At 41.5% G+C, this 16,879-nt stretch overlaps 1 protein-coding gene across 4 annotated transcripts in view; it reads right to left on the bottom strand.

Annotated features, from left to right (window-relative positions):
* Positions 1-16,879, bottom strand: part of FNIP1 (folliculin interacting protein 1) — an 86,769-nt gene that overhangs the window by 25,987 nt on the left and 43,903 nt on the right. For 2 of the 4 annotated variants that reach the window (XM_035105431.3, XM_035105432.3), the window contains exons 3-9: positions 14,409-14,552; positions 9,404-9,504; positions 8,474-8,548; positions 8,114-8,205; positions 2,378-2,461; positions 1,014-1,085; positions 9-144 (exon numbers count right to left, since the gene is read on the bottom strand). In XM_035105431.3, coding sequence (XP_034961322.2) covers positions 9-144; positions 1,014-1,085; positions 2,378-2,461; positions 8,114-8,205; positions 8,474-8,548; positions 9,404-9,504; positions 14,409-14,552 — 704 coding nt within the window. The remainder of the gene's footprint in view (positions 1-8; positions 145-1,013; positions 1,086-2,377; positions 2,462-8,113; positions 8,206-8,473; positions 8,549-9,403; positions 9,505-14,408; positions 14,553-16,879) is intronic. The other 2 variants (XM_035105433.3, XM_088661897.1) reach the window with 1 other exon arrangement.

Below are 16,879 nucleotides of genomic sequence, written 5' to 3'. Positions count from 1 at the left end.
CAACTCACCACCTAGGGAAGACCCCATTCTCCAAGCTTGTCGTCTGACTGCGGCGCCAGCGCCGTTGGTAGCTACTAGCACAACTTCTGTTTAGCGAAGAGCCCGGGGAGGGAAATGGGGTGATGAGCAGGCTGCTAAGAGACGCTGTGACAAAAGAGAAGGAAATTATTTATTATCCTTTTAAAAACTCTTTTCTAGAAGAAAAACACAATTTGGGTGATCATGTTATAATGTGAATAATGTGGCCCAGTAGATAAACCATTAGCCCATGGCAACTCATAGAGAGATCTGTGAGAAGCAGGTCCACGTAAGACACTTCCATTTCTGCTTCATCCCAGAAGCCTCACCAAACAAGATTTGTATGTGTGCATCCCCAGTATTGTGTAAAACCACACCAAGGAGGTGTTTGGAGGGGAGCATGTAGTGCCCTGGGTGTAGACATGGCGGCCCCCTTACAGCACCCATTTCTTGGGCACAGTTGAAAGAGCAAGTGCATTCAGCCTATGGAAACTTGCTTCTGTGCATTTGTCAGCTTTGACAGAACATGAGCTAGGGACTTAAACGTGAATTGATGATTTGGCAAGGAGGCAATGAAAAATAAGTATGGCCAGGAACAACTCACAGGCTTGGGGCCACCTCCACCACCTTTCAACCGTAGCCCTTCGTTATTTAAAATTTCCAGTATTGGTGAACCAATTTCACCTTGTATATCCAAGTGCTGAATATTCTATTAATATTAAATATTATTTTAAAAATCCACACATATTTTAGAAGTACTACCCAATTATTTGGAAAATATTGTATATGGTTTGGCTCAGGATTTATATAGGAACTGGGTCAATGTAAAGCATAAATAACTTGTTAACTCTTTTTTTTTAAGGGAAACACATCTTAGGGAGTTCTGATTGCAGAGGTCGAGAAGCAGAAACAAATAACACTATAATTACCGGCCAAATCAATATGCAGTAGGGAAAGTTTGTGTAATGGCCTTATATTCCTGATAAAAACATTACCAGATCTTGCAATTCCGCTGTCTCTGTCTTCATTCAGCTCCCTCCCAGGCATGTCCATAGGGTTGCTGTGAACTATGCAGATAAAGTCACTAGTTAGCATGAGAATATGACGCTTTTCTTTGGCTTTGCAGTGCTCGGTTTAATTATCAAAATAAATCATGCTCATTGGCTGCATTCACCTAGGACACGGAAAGTAACGGCAAAGCACACACACCCATCACCAAGAAAGGCTGCAAAGCTGATCAAGCCAATGCACTTGATTGGACCAGTGTTCAGACAAGTGATTGCCAAAGCCCACCTCTTTATTTCAAGGCAAGTGGAACAGCATAACAAAAGGCAAGTTGGCTATGAAGCAAAAGCACTCAGTGCAAGTTCTAAGCAGATGCTAAAGAAGAAATGTATAGCCAACAGCTGTAAAGTGGGTGCTCTAGGACAGATGGAATTTGGATTTAGACTTCTATCGCTTCTTCAACTAAGCATGAAGCTATCTGCATTTGCAGCCAGTCCTTACTAAACAGAGAGATGAAATCCTAGCCAAATTGTCTCCAACAAAGCTAGGATTTTATCCACCAGATCAAAAGCCTCTTGATCATACTCATTTTTGAAATAATAAATTTGCCAGATTTGTAGAAGGGAAAATCTAAACCAGGCATGGAAATAAAACACGGCTAATAGAAGTAGGGGAAATACTCTTTATTTCAGTGTTATACAGTGATACTCGACTTACGAACGACTCGACAACTGAATTTTTCGACTTACGAATGGGGGTAATGGCCGCGCGCTTACGAATGTCTCGACATCCGGAAAAAATCCGTGGCCGTTTTAGATAGGGATTTTTCAACTTACAAATTTTTAGATAGGGTTGCTTTGACTTACGAATTTTTCCGTTTCCAATGCATTCCTATGGGAAATTGCGTTTCCAATGGTGTTTTTCGACTTATGAATTTTTCAACTTACGAAGGTGCCTTCGGAACGGATTAAATTCATAAATTGAGGCACCACTGTACAAAGAGTGAAATAATTATGTTTTTATAATGGAGCTCCTATTGAATCAAGCTCTAAGCAGTTAATGGCAAATTCCTTTTGCCTGGAATTTACAAACTCCCCATGCTTTTTTTCTTCTTCAAACTTTACTGAAAAATTCATAAGCTCCATCCAAATCATTACCTGAGTAGAAATAAAGATTAAGGGTTACATTCTTTGAAATTTTAACATGTTATGATAACCTTTTCAATGATCCATCTCCACTGCGTAATCTATGCCTGAGAGATTTTTAGAAACCGTGTTTTATTTCCAAGGCCAAACTACAAAATCCACTCAGTTTTGTCACACCAACTAGACTATCCACACAGCACATAGCAAACCTGCAAAGAAAGAGGCGCTCCGGATGAGGCGGAGCGGACCTTGTTCAGAGAATGCCCGCCTAGGGCTGCAAAGCTGTGAAAAACCTACATGGCAAAATGTAAAATATATATGAAAGAATGAGGTTAGTAAAGCAGAACAGATTCTGGGGGGGGGAAGGATACAAGCCGACACAAATGCAGACCCACAGATAGCAAAGAACACACCTAGGATAGCTCCCTTGGTAGAGCATGAGGCTCTTAATCTCAGGGTCGTGGGTTTGAGCCCCATGTTGGGCAAAAGATTCCTGCATTGCAGGGGGTTGGACTAGATGATCCTCGAGGTCCCTTCCAACTCTACAATTCTATGATCTACTTTGATAAAGGAGTTTGAGGTGCTTTGCCCATATCCTCAGTTCTATAGCACTTTCTATCCTCAGTTATGTAGCACTTTCTGTCACCCTGATTATTTCGATTTCACAACCCATAATTCATTATCTGAAGTGATCTTGGGAATAAAAACTCCGTGTGTATATGAAATAATGGGATCAGAGGCTGTAAACCACTTTGGCACTTTTTCTCTCAGCCCCATTTGGTACACTACCCCTAAGGGCTGAGTTCTATCTTGACATCCAAATAATTGGGGTGGAGCCAGCGGAATAACTGCACTGAGACATTGCACACCTATGGCTTGCCCTTTCCCCAGTGGTCACTTCTGAGCTATGAGGAGATCCAGCCTTTCCTTCTTTTCTAAAGAAGTAAGAGTCCAATCTCTCACTGAAGCATTCCTTGTTCTGAAGGACAGGTCACAGACACAGCATTTTATTAACTCAATTCAGCTTCTCAAATAATCAATTCACTGCAGGGAAACTGAACAAGTATCCCTCTTCCTTCAGTCTTAGCAATTCCTTGAAGGTTTTCACTTAATACTAACCGGAAAACTTGTCATATTTTCACTGAAGCACATGGAGGTTTGTGCTCTGTGTTGTGTCTGCAGTTCTAACACTGAGCACACAAACACTTTCCTTTTAAAGTTCAAAAGGCTGCATTGCCACAAAACCCGCCTTCTTTTCTTTCCATTTTTGCTAATCAGTTGTCTTAAAAGGGAGCTTGATTGCAAGGACTAACCGTTCCACCAAAAACCAGGTGGGTTGGAAAAAGTTGGCATGTACACAACAACCTACTAAAGCACACAGTAACCTTTACAGATGAAGAACTGGCAAAGACTGATGGGTCACAAGTATTCTTTTTTTTATTTAATTTGGTTTCTATAAATGTTCTGGTTACAGATTAACTCCTTTTTTCTATGTCTGACTCTTTTGATTGCTCTGCTTTAAAATGTGAGCTGTAAGCAAGTACTGCTGAGTGGACCCTATTTTGGCACACCCTCACTACAGATGTCATTGTCTTCTCTTCTGAAATGGTTGTTACTGGCCATAGCAAGCCCCACTGGTAGTTATACTCCTTGACTCGGGGAAGGTTGCTTGCATATATATTCCCTATAAATCAAAGACTATAATACTCATTCCCTAGGTATGGATACTGTCCTAACAGTAATGGTTCCCAATGTGGTACCCACTGGGGACCTCTGTGATACCCATAGGGCCCATTCCCGCTGTCCAATATGCAGCGTGACACTCTTCCCAATCCAACTCTAAATCAGAGGTTTACCAAATCAGGAACAACACTTGGGAAGTTACTGAAAGTTTTCTTTGAGACCACCTCTAAAACACCAGCATATGACAAAATGGCGATCATTTGAAACCACTGCATGGGTATTATTTATTTAGTTGCTTATTATTTATTAAATTTGTTCTGTAGATGTCAGGGCATCTACATAAGAATACAAGCTAAAACACAAGATACATACTAACAACAACAACAACAACAACAACAACACCCCACAAACCAATAACCCTCCCCCCCCCACAAACATGTTTAAAAGGGTATAGGATGTTAATCAGCCAAAGGCCTGGATGAAGAGGAAGGTATTCATTCGCCTGGCGCCTAAAGGTGTATAATGAAGATACCAGTCACACCTTCCTGGGGAGAGTATTCCACAATGTATATATAGCAAGATGAAGAATTCACACCAAAGCAACATTATCACGATAACCGTACTTCTGATTTAGGTAATTTGAGATGCACATAAAGGTGTGACACAGTGTAAAGAAATCACTTTAGCTTTATACTCTTGATTTCTAATCACCTATTAAAAAGCTAGTCTATTCCTAAAAGCTGAGTGGTATCGATTAAATAAATTGCTTTAAAGGATATTTGAGCACATGGTTTAATTATACAGAGTAATCCCACTGGTGCTATACGAGTACATGGTAGACTGACCTTTTAGCTGGCCAGGTTGGTTTGGCCATTAGAAAGCCCAAAGCACAATTCTAAACAGCTAGCAACTAATCTGATAAACTGTGGGTGTTGAAATAATTCTGTTCACACAGATGGCATTGAAACAGGAAAATGTAAATGGTATAGCTTATGGGAAAGGAGAGAGTTTTGACAAGATCATCATATTGTTCTGTTTGTTGCCACAGTGCAATTATGGAAGATTAATTAGGCTGCTGGGGAACACCTGCGTAGATAAGGGCACCTAATTGCAGCAAACACAACAGCGAAAATAATCATGATTAATAAAGCTCATTCTTCACATTGATTAAGTAATGCTTAAAAATAATTGGCAACAAAAGTCATAAAGGGATGCGGGTGGCGCTGTGGTCTAAACCATAGAGCCCAGGGCTTGCCGATCAGAAGGTCGGCGGTTCGAATCCCCGCGACAGGGTGAGCTCCCGTTGTTCGGTCCCAGCTCCTGCCCACCTAGCAGTTCGAAAGCACGTCAAGTGCAAGTAGATAAATAGGTATCGCTCCGGCGGGAAGGTAAATGGCGTTTCTGTGCGCTGCTCTGGTTTGCCAGAAGCGGCTTAGCCATGCTGGCCACATGACCCGGAAGCTGTCTGCAGACAAACGCTGGCTCCCTCGGCCTATAGAGCGAGATGAGCACGCAAGCCCAGAGTCGTTCGCGACTGGACCTAACGGTCAGGGGTACCTTTACCTTTTAAGAAGAACCAGGCCAGTCTTATATGAATGCAATTAAACGGGCATTCACTAACAATTTAGAAGAAACATTATGCAATATACCGGTAGTAGTGGTATTAATAACATTAACATTTTTATAGTTCTTCCAAATGTGCTTCACAGTGCTTCATGTGCATTATTTAACTTTAGCACTTGCAATAGTCCTGCGAAGCATGTCAGCATTATTACCCCCTACATTGCAGAAGTGGATACTGAGGCTAAGAGGCGGCTTGCCTACAGTCACCAAGTGAATTAATGACAGTCAAGATTCAAACCAGACACTTCCCGATTTGAAACTCAGTCTCTCAGTAACTACCCTACACCAAAGTTAATTTAATTGGTCATTTCATTGCTATCCTTTTAAAGTGGCAATGGAAAAGGCATACATAACATTCAAGTAGTGTGCCATGCAAAAATCCTCCTGTAATACAGTATACAAATATTCAAATTTTTCCGCAAATGTGAAAGTAGGTGCTTTTTAGTTGAATAACTCATTTGGATTTTCATTCAGATTTACATCACGAACAAAATTTACTTATAGAGTCCACATACAGTTCTGGTTACTCCAACTTTCAGTTGTAGCCTCAGAGGCCACACATTCAGTTTAGAAAATTCACATGGCAATTCCAATAGAGAAATTCAGGAGACGCAAAACTGAGTAAGAAAGACAGAATTTTCAATACAGTTCATGTATATTTAGAACCAGTGGCTCTTAAAAAATATTAAAGATTTTCTTGGTTTACAAAAGTTCACACATTGTCTCCCCCCCCAGTTGTAAATTCTTTTCTACAAATCATTTGATATGAGACATTAGTGTTGTATTCAGTATAAGGTTGGGGAAGAAGAGAGGCAGGAAATGAGGGGTGGGGTGGTGAAACTTATATTATTGTATGTGGGGTTATGTTTCAGTAGCTCTTTTGTTGATTAATTTCTAATTAATGGATGGGTGAATATATCAGGTAAATAAAAAGCAAACACTTTTCAGGTCAAGGTACTGTTTGGATAAGGTACCCTTTCTTTTAAAATAGATCTTCTGCATCAGCAAAGTACAGTTTCCTGGCATGTTTAACCATAAGGGTTCCTTAACATCATTTTTCGTATATGATTTGAAGGGTATTGGCTTTGCAAAAGCAAATCCTAAAACAACTCTCAAGACTTGAGCATGTTTTGCCCGATCCTTTGTATTTATTTAATACAAAGGTGCATTTACACTAGGCATAGGCAAACTCGGATCTCCAGATGTTTTGGACCTACAACTCCCATCATCCCTAGCTAACAGGACCAGTGGCCAGGGATGGTGGGAGCTGTAGTCTCAAAACATCTGGAAGGCCGAGTTTGCCTATGCCTGATTTACACTGAATTTAATGAAGCCAGACCACACTGTCCATCTGCTTTAAGCCCAAGGAACCATCTCCTTGGTACCATCCCCTTGACGCGGATGGCGCTGTGGTCAAAACCACAGAGCCTAGGGCTTGCGGATCAGAAGGTCGGCGATTCAAATCTCCGCCACGGGTGTGCTCCTGTTGTTCGGTCCCAGCTCCTGCCACCCTAGCAGTTCGAAAGCACATCAAAGTACAAGCAGATAAATCGGTACCGCTCCAGCAGGAAGATAAATGGCGTTCCCGTGTGCTGCTCTGGTTCGCCAGAAGCGGCTTAGTCATGCTGGCCACATGACCTGGAAGCTATACGCCGGCTCCCTCGGCCAGTAAAGTGAGATGAGCGCCGCAACCCCAGAGTCGTCCGCGACTGGACCTAACGGTCAGGGGTCCCTATCCTTTACCATCTCCTTGAAACCATCTTACTTCCATAACCTTCCATAGTCTTCAAGATGGTAAGAATAAAATCACAAAAGCAAATTGTACACTAAGTCAACCCTCTAGCATCCTGCAGGTATTTTTGTGAAAAATACAACACCTGTCTCTTCCTGGCTAGCCCTTCCTGCTTCTGTACTTTTCAGTCCCAAAGACTGAAGGCCATTTCACAAATTGTGTGGCAGCAACAATCATAATTACCACCTCTGGTTTCCTGATATACATTCCTGTGTGACATACCCAGTGTAAAATGTATATTTGTTGCAAGCACATATTACGTTGTTTTTATCAGGAGCAGGTGTTGCTGGGGGTGGGCAGGGATTCAGTGAGGTCAGGGCTAGTGTTCCCACTGGTGCACTAACACAGCACCAGTCTCACCACTGCCTTGCACCAGCAACCAGCAGTGATGCTCATGTTTGGATGGTGGCTCGTAGAACAGCCCCACTGTGCCAGCTGCTCCTAATTTTTATGACTACAGGCAGAAAATTCTGAGTATAAATGAAGCCCTAAGGGGAAATAATATCTGTGCAGTTCTGCGCTTAGTTTTCTAAAGCAGAGCCTACCATGTCCATTTCCATCAAATTCATATTAGCTTAAATTGTGTGTCAGCTACTATGCTTCTCTTCACCATATATAGATTTGAACTGATAAACTTCAAGCCAAATAGTCACAGAATATTCCAGTTTTCAGATTTCCTGGAAATGAGCTACATCTGAGTTCAGACCAAAAGTTGTACCACTCTTAGACCACACCATTTCTTTAAAACAATGATATTCTATTATACGTGTGCAGACTAATGTGTTTATCAGTCTGCAAAGGCCTTACGGTGCAAATATTCCAAGGAAGTCACAATGCTTTTAATTACCTATGTTTCCAAGCAGTCCATTCATAATTGTGCTGTGGTCTGGCTTTAGAGTATTGCTGTCCTGATTAATGAACTCAAGACTGTCTTGAAGCCTGCAAAGGGAGGGGACAAACAAAAACAGTTATTTGTATTCTGTTATGGTACTTTTTGATTTTATTATTATCTCTACCTGTGCCCTGCACACATTTCCCCCCCCCCCCCGCTCTTATGTCCTATGACAGCGAGCCAGGAGTCTCTGAGAAAACAGGAGCTAGGTGACAATCTTCCCTTCAGGAGCAGTAAAAAGAGTTTGAGCCATACCCCACTCGCTCCCTTCCTCATACCTAAAATCCACACAGATCACACACTGATTGTACTCACGTGTTTAAACTTCCATAGATGCTGCTTCCAGTTCGAGCTGTAAAAACTTTGCTGAGCATGAGCTGCGGAGGAGAGCTGCGAAGCAAAGTTAGAGTGAGCAATCAGGTGTTTTTATGGAATACACCAAAACATCTCTCTACATAACACAACACTGGAGTGTGTTTTTGAAGTGAAAAGCAGTTTTAAAATAACACGCTACAGGAGGATCACTATACTGCAGAGACAAATGAGGCACCCAATTAAAGCTCAGAATGTAAATTTGTCAAAAACAGTTTTCAGCCAAATCAGATAAATTCAACACACACCCCACCTGCCAACTGTGAGAAATTCACCATTTTTGTTTCTGATGAAGTATGACACAGGATGCAATCCAGCAGAATTCACCTAACATTTGAGAGGTTTAGATAAATTGTAACTGTCACAAAACAGTTACAACAGTGGCTATCATTCATGTTTGCTTTTATACATCCATGTTTGTTTTTATATATCCATGTTCATTGTTTTGGGGGTTCCTTTGATCTCAACTGTTAATTCTCATACACTTGAAGACCTTCTCCTTTGTTTAAGTTGGGGGGGGGGAGGCTATATGAATTTTCATTGTTTTCACTTTGCAATACAAGAAGATCTTCCCCACCTTGATCAGAAAATGCATTCAGATGCCTGTATGTGTGCACCCCAAAGTGTATAGGTGTTGAATGTGCAGCCTGTACCTTGTAAAAATCAAGGTACTTCAATTTCGTGCTTCAGCATCTATGTACAATTCATAAAGAACAGGGGGGAGGCCTGCAAACTTGATCTCATCTCCTTCCTCAACATGCTTTCTATATTGCTTGATTGTGTGCACAGGACTAGAGACAATTATGTTTAGCCTAGCTATTTCCAGTGCTCTATACTTTGAACTAAACAAAATGAAGAAAAGTAAAACCTTACCGGATTTGATGGATTTTTAAGGTTGAGCCCTTGTAGCTCATAGCCACAGAGCCAAACATCATCTCCCCAAGCATATTTGCATCTGAGGAACACCGGGAACCCTGAAAAAGAGTAAGCCCATAATTATTTTGTTGCATGCGTGATCATTCTGAGCACCAAACTAAAGCATTGTAGAAATGAAGGAAAACATAGTTTTCATTTAATAATAATCAAATATGATAAAGGGGGAAAATGAAAGGCAACATTTTTGGCAGATTGCCTACCAAAATACTTTAGAATTTCAGTGCCAAAGTAGACGGTATGTCATTCTCATTGTAGTGAATGGGATTTTTCTTCATGCGGTTTGGAAGCCAATTCAGATTGGAAGCATAGCAGGGTATAATAACCCCTGCCAAAAAAAGAGAGCCCAGGCCAGGATCCTGTTTGAGATTGGATTACCTGTGCTCGCTATTTCTGCAAGGAAAATCTTCCACCCGGGGCAAATGATGTGATCAATATCTTGTGTAGTTTGCACTTCAGATCTAAAGAGTGGTTAGGCATTTGTCACTCTGTGGTTGCCGCACATGAGACCTATAATAATCTTTGCACAGATATGATTCAATTCTCCTGCATCTGCATCTTTCACCCACCCACCATGCTGATCTTACGTTTTTGGCACCGGGGTATGATCTCAGTTTGTGTACTCACCTGCTACTCATCCTGAACCAGCATATAAGCAAATGGGGGGGGGGGGTTGAAACATGTTCCCCTCCTCTGTTTTAGTGCCAGAGAAGGCATTTGGATTGGGGTGGAGCCTATTGGAACTGGCCCTTCACTAAATGACCTCATTACTACTCTAACATACTTTTCTCCAGCCACATGTACATTTTAAAACCCATGGAGGATTTATGCAAAACAGTGCAAAAAGATATGACAAATTAGTTGCACACCTTAATTCACTGCATTCCATCTGCTCTTATTCTTTAATTGGCAGCTTCTGCATTAAAATATTAGGGCTTGGAGTTTCACACACATTTAACACCTGGTTAAAAGCAACTACAATTATTTGGCACCAGTTAAAGGTGTCATTCCACAGGGTAATGTATACTTTCTTGATGAAACTGCTGGCGCATGGACCATTTTTGGCCCCGGAATGGGGCGGAGCGGGCTTACATGTGCTCTGCCGACACATGCGACGACCCAGAAGGCAACCCACACACAAACAGGGAGTTGCCTGTAAATGTTTTCAGCAAGCAATGGGTCTGGTAGGATGGGGGAGTTGCTTTCCTGAGGACAGTGGGCTTGAGAAAAGGCTTATACTGCACCCGGGTTGTTTGTCCACCATATCTGAAATATATTCTAATTTTTATAAATGTGGTATTCAATGAAACGAAACTAGGAGAAGAAATGGCAACTAATATCAACCACAATTCAAAGCATGTTTTGGAGCTGTGCTTAATTATTAAGATGACCCTGACAAAGACCTCAATCAAAACACAGTCTTGCATGTAGATCAGTGTGAGGTCTCCAAAAATATTAATGTTTAAGACTATAGCCATAGAATTTCACAGCAGCTGTTAGTTTTAAAAAAACCTGAGTGGGAAGGGCTGAGCTTGGAATGTCTTTTCTGGCAGGGGGAAAAAATCCCATACTAAACAATGATTTAATATGTTTAGTAAAGAAAACTACCTAAACAGATGTTCATGTATAACAAAAATAAAGAGGACTGAAAAATTTATCATGCAGGGACTACTTGCAAGGAAAGACCTGTTAAGCTGACAAGTACCAATAGCAGAGTTTTTCACGTGCAGGATGTTGTGATTCAGGTTAAAAGTGAAATTTACATAGCATGTAGGTTTAAATGAAGCTTTAGACATTTACAAAGACTGGTCTCGGCGATTTACTAAATTTCAAAACCATGGATGCAAGAATCCAAGTTCTTATGTCATCTGTAACTGGTTTCAGTTGTTTTCCTCTGCAAGACCCAAAACCAAAATTGGTTATCTTAAGCTTAATTTATAGCAAGTAAACATTTTTTCTGTGATCACATCCCATGCTAGTCCAATGAAGTAATTATGGAAGAACTATATGAGCCCATGTAACAAGAAGTGTGGTGGAGTCTCCTTCTTTGGAGGTCTTTAAGCAGAGGCTTGACAGGCATATGTCAAGAATGCTTTGATGGTGTTTCCTGCTTGGCAGGGGGTTGGACTGGATGGCCCTTGTGGTCTCTTCCAACTCTATGATTCTATAAATTTAATGGAAGGAACCTAGTACTTCACCCATCCATCCATATCATCAGAGCACCAGGGGTTTCTGCAGAAGCACATCACATGCTTATGCATCACGCCTCAGAAGCAATGCTGATCTGACTCAGCAGTGTATTTCAGAAGTTTGTCAGCAGACTGCATTGTGGATTGAGGAAAATTAGTCCCTATACTATTAGTACACTGTATGTGGAGGACGGGGCTTCGTTCAACCCCCCCCCCCCTGCTTTTCAGCTGCTATGGCTGGAACCCCCCCCCCCCAAAAAAAAACAGCAGTCAAAGATGACCAAAATCTTGTACACAACAAGGTACAAGAGAAATAGCCCCAATGTAAAAACTCTAATGATTACTATACAGCAACGAAATCCAACTCTAGGCAATGACAATTTGAAAACAAAATAATTCCTTGAGTTAAATGTATTATCTTATTTAAAAATGCCTGTTGTTTGTAATAGGATATTGGCATGTAACATTCACGTGACATTTCTACAATGCCGAAATTCTTCACAATGTAGTTTTTATTCTCCAGGCATGAGCAGTGTGCATTGGGGGGCACTGTGGCAGTGCTTGCAAGAATGGGGTGAGGCAAAGTGATGATGAATTTGGGGGAGCATTCCCTGGTCTCATCACTGCCTTGCCAAATCTCTGTTCCGGCAAGTGAAGCACCAGGGGTGAGGGAAGAGGGCACAAATTCTCTTCCAGGTCGCCTCACAACCTAAAGCAAATACCAAACTTTAAAATCTTAATAAAACTGATTATCCTATTGATTAGGAAAAAATATGATTTCTGGGAAGCAGCTCATTGGATCTAGTTTGGGAAGCATCATCAATTTTGCACCAGGCACCCCTTATTTCTTCATTCATGTTACCTTCAAGCAGATTCTAATTCCTCCCTCTCTCACAAAGCATTATAATGCTAAGGACATGTGTCCCGCCTGTTCAATACTGCATCCACAGTATGATGTCAGATAATGCTACCTGTGCTAGATTTTGTGGGAAAACCTCCCAGTATGGAACATAAACAAGCTAGCATCCTGAACTCTGGGCATCAGAACACAGTTCTTGTTGTGCAAGAGCAACGTTGTTCAAAGGAACCCATGTCTCTTCCTGTCCAAACCACAGCAAAATACTCTTCCATGATGAGGAGAGATATAAATATAAACTTCGTTCTCAGGCGCAATAACACAATATAAAAATCAGTCGCATGACCTTGTGTGTGTGTGGGTGAGCATCTGTGCAATGAAATGCAGCAACTAATGTATGCTTACTAAAGCTTGGCCGCCTAGTATTACATTACATTAAAGACGTCCCTGAGAATATGTTATGTTGGGACATAGCTGCCAAGTTTTCCCTTTTCTCGCGAGGAAGCCTATTCAGCATAAGGGAAAATCCCTGTAAAAAAGGGATAACTTGGCAGCTATGTGTTGGGATCAGCCACTCTAAAACAGAGAATTACTTCAGTACAAAGGGTAAAGGCTCAGCTCTATTTTAGGAAGGCTTAACAGAAAACACTTGTGATCAGTGCAAGGTGAGATGACAGAAATATACCCAGTCAGATGACTCTGGCTACATTGGTGGCCAAAACCTCCCCTCTTATATAAAGTGTAACTCAAGTTCAATGAGTGCCACTACCATAAGCATTTTAAATTGCAAGCAAAATTTTACAGTTGAATGTTTTAAAATTGCTTTTCAAGACATTAAAAAAAAAGCCCTACAGAATAAGGCTTTACAAAATGGTTAAAGGAAGCACTTTAGGATGGTAAAGATAAAGGACCCCTGGATGGTTAAGTCCAGTCAAAGGAGACTATGGGGTTGTGGCGCTCATCTCGCTTCAGGCCGAGGGAGCCGGCATTTGTCCGCAGACAGATTTCTGGGTCTTGTGGCCAGCATGACTAAACCGCTTCTGGCACAATAGAACACCATGACGGAAACCAGAGAGCACGGAAATGGCATTTACTTTTCCACTGCAGTGGTACCTAATTATCTACTTGCACTGGCCTGCTTTCGAACTGCTAGGTTGGCAGAAGCTGGGACAGAGCAATGGGAGCTCACCCTGTCGCAGGGATTTGAACTAGACCAGCAAAAACTAAGTTGAGAGGGATTCCTGGTCCCATTCTGATTCTGACTCCAAGAACACCTGTATTATTAAAATTTCGGATGGAAATCTTCAGTGAACCGTATTTTCACAACTCATGAGAAAGCTAAAACTTCAGCATTAATCACAAACATCTGAAATTAAGTGGAGGATTTTTGTCACTAGCCTGTATGAAAACCTAATCCATGCAGCACATTTCTAGAAGAAAAATTAGAGATGAGCCAATTTATTGTAAATCCACATATGTAAATCCATCCCCTGGGCCTTTGTTAGAATAGGGAACTGCATTTTCAGCTGTCTCCTGGTTAAATTGTTTCATCTTTGTTGGAGGACAGGGAGAGGAAGGGACTGATCGACACTATCATGTTTATTTGGTACATCCTTGCCCCAGGTTTCTTAGTGGCTCATTGGGCATTACTCTTTATGAATGATTTTCAAATAAGTTAAGCCACTTGTAGGAACATTCCTCCTGCTGATATTCTGATAGTTTCCTTTTGCAGTCCTACATGACAACAGCCATCTGTTTTGTTGGACAACCACCAAAGAATAGCTTCCGGGCTCACCCCCTCCACCAGGAGCCCAAGCCATTTCCTAATAAGGCAATGATTTGAAACATGCAATACAAGTCACAATGGCAGCATGATACAGTTAAAAGGGAGAACTCTCACCTGAAATTTTGGACATTGTTCTTTTGCTTCAGAAGAGGAAGAAGACGAATTAATTGAACTATCCAAAGAGGAAGAGCTGTCCCCTCCAGGTTTGAGCTGGCAACATTTCCCAATGACTTTCACCTGAGCGTCGCTGCAGAGTTTCTGGTGGGGTAAAAATTGCATTTGTGTTTAGTAATCTTCAAAACAGTGTTCTGAGAGTACAGATCGCCTGTATTCGGGGCATAGAAAAAGAAAACCAGCGAGATGAACACAAGCATTTTAGCATCAGTGAAAGAATGGAGATCGCAAGCTAAGCCAACCGTTTTGTGAAACAGGAATGATTTCAATAAGTCTTATCTTTTTGCTTTGGAGATAGATTTGCAATACACAAATCCAATGTTCGACATTTCATAAATCATATCACAGAACTGTGGCGGTGAAAAGGACCCCCAGGGTCATCAAGTTCAATCCCCCACAATGCAGGAATCAGTGTCTATATACCAGTATTTAAACGTAGGAGTGAAGTTGTGCCAGAGGAAGAATGGTGTTCAAATGTGGAAGATAAAAGAGAATTCTAAGCAGAATTCTGTGTTAATTCATCCTTTGTTACCTCACAGATATCAAAATGCATAATCACTCCCTCTGTATGTATAGCTGCTGTTCTGCATGTGGCTGTGGATTCTCACTTGCTTTTCTTCAACCTGAGTTCTATAAGGGATGGGGAATTAGGCTCAGAGGATTCAGAGACAATGTTATTGCTAGGTGGAACTGTGGCTGGTTGACTGACCGAACCCAAAGAGTGCTCACTAACTGTTTCTCGACATCCTGGAAAAAAGGGACAAGTGGGGTGCCCCAGAGTTCTGTCCTGGGCCCATTGTTGTTCAACCTCTTTATAAATGACTTGGATGGAGGAATTGAGGGGGACGCTCATCAAATTTGCAGATGACACCAAACTGGGAAGGGTAGTTAACACCGCAGAAGACAGAATCAGGATTCAAAATAACCGTAACAGATTGGAGAACTGGGTCCAAATTAGCAAAATGAATTTCAATAGGGACAAATATGCAAAACCTGGGAATGTTTCATTTTTCTTTCATATTTAAGTCCGGGGTAAAAAAAAAATAATCACATGAAATCAGGCTGCTTTCAGAGAACCACAGGTGCAACTATTCATCATATCATCAGCTAAAATTTTCCCTGTGATATAGATTTTGCAAACAGAACATTTTTATGAGAATGGGGACTGTAATCACAAAGAAATATTTTAAGGGGAAAAGGCCCCCTCACTCAGTAGCTTACATTTGGTGTCCCCCCCACCCCCACAGCAGTTTTCACTGCAATTCTCCTATTGAGAGAACTATTGGCAGGTAAAGAAATTAATATCTAAAGCAAAGGCGGTGGTAGTTGTGCGCCTCCAGTTGCTGGACTACAACTCCCATCATCACAGGCTGCTCGTCGTGCTAGCTGATGCTGATGGGAGTTGTAGTCCAAAACCTCTGGAGAGCCACCTGGTTTCTCAGTACTGATCTCATGGCAGCCAGCCTAGCCTATGCAAAGCCAGCTATAACTCCCCTTTCTTTGCTTATGGCTGCAGCACAAGAATTCATTTCTTCACATAAGAACAACCTCCCATTATGAGAAGCTGATCATTAAAGAGACAGTGCTGAACTCGTGCAGAGTTAGAATTGCTACTGCCTTGAAATTTTTTGGCAGACAATGGCTGAAAACATGTGAATGGCAATCATATGACTTCACTAGAAACCCGTGAACTAGAATTGCATTTTATCTCTGATAAACAACAGCGTCTTGGGCTAGGCACAGCATCATGTGATAAAACCACACCGAGTCCACAGGGTTACAACATCTTTTGTAGGCGAGTCACACTGCAGCTTTCAGCTGATGTTGAAAGTTTTCTTAATAACACTTGGTAACGGTGTGTGTGTGTGTGTGTGTGTGTGTGTGTGTGTGTGTGTGTGTGTGTAAGAATTCCTATGATGGCAAAACATTTTCCTCAAGCTAGCTAATCGAGTCTATGCACAAACCTCTTATAAGCTTCCTACACAGCTTTCTTCAAAGCCACAGCTGAACACAATGTCTTAAGAGTGATCATTTCCTGATTCAAACACTATGGAAGATTATACTTTTGGCCTTTACAGTAGAATGCAGTGAACTTAAGGATCCCGTGGTAAAAAGAGGTCAAATGGTCACAATCTTTTGGATGCCAACTGTCAGCAATCTGCCAGCAAGCAAATCATTTGCAAAATGCAGAACGCAGACAAATTTTAAGACGTGCAATTTTAGAACCCAGCATATGCTGAAGAGTAACCTGCCGGACACCTAGATCAAATATCTGAGGTGTCCCTGCTCCTGTGTGAAGTTTTTTTTTTCCAGATTTGAATGTCAATGAAATACAAGATGTAACAAGCCACCAGATATTATGCAACAAAGGGAACTGGTCGATTGTGTTCCCGGCATAGCTCAAGTCGTGC

The sequence above is a fragment of the Zootoca vivipara genome, chromosome 2 (assembly GCF_965207765.1).
Source record: "Zootoca vivipara chromosome 2, rZooViv2.hap1.1, whole genome shotgun sequence".
Taxonomy (NCBI): domain Eukaryota; kingdom Metazoa; phylum Chordata; class Lepidosauria; order Squamata; family Lacertidae; genus Zootoca; species Zootoca vivipara.
The sequence above is the reverse complement of the archived record's forward strand: the minus strand, read 5'-3'. Positions and strand labels throughout refer to the sequence as shown.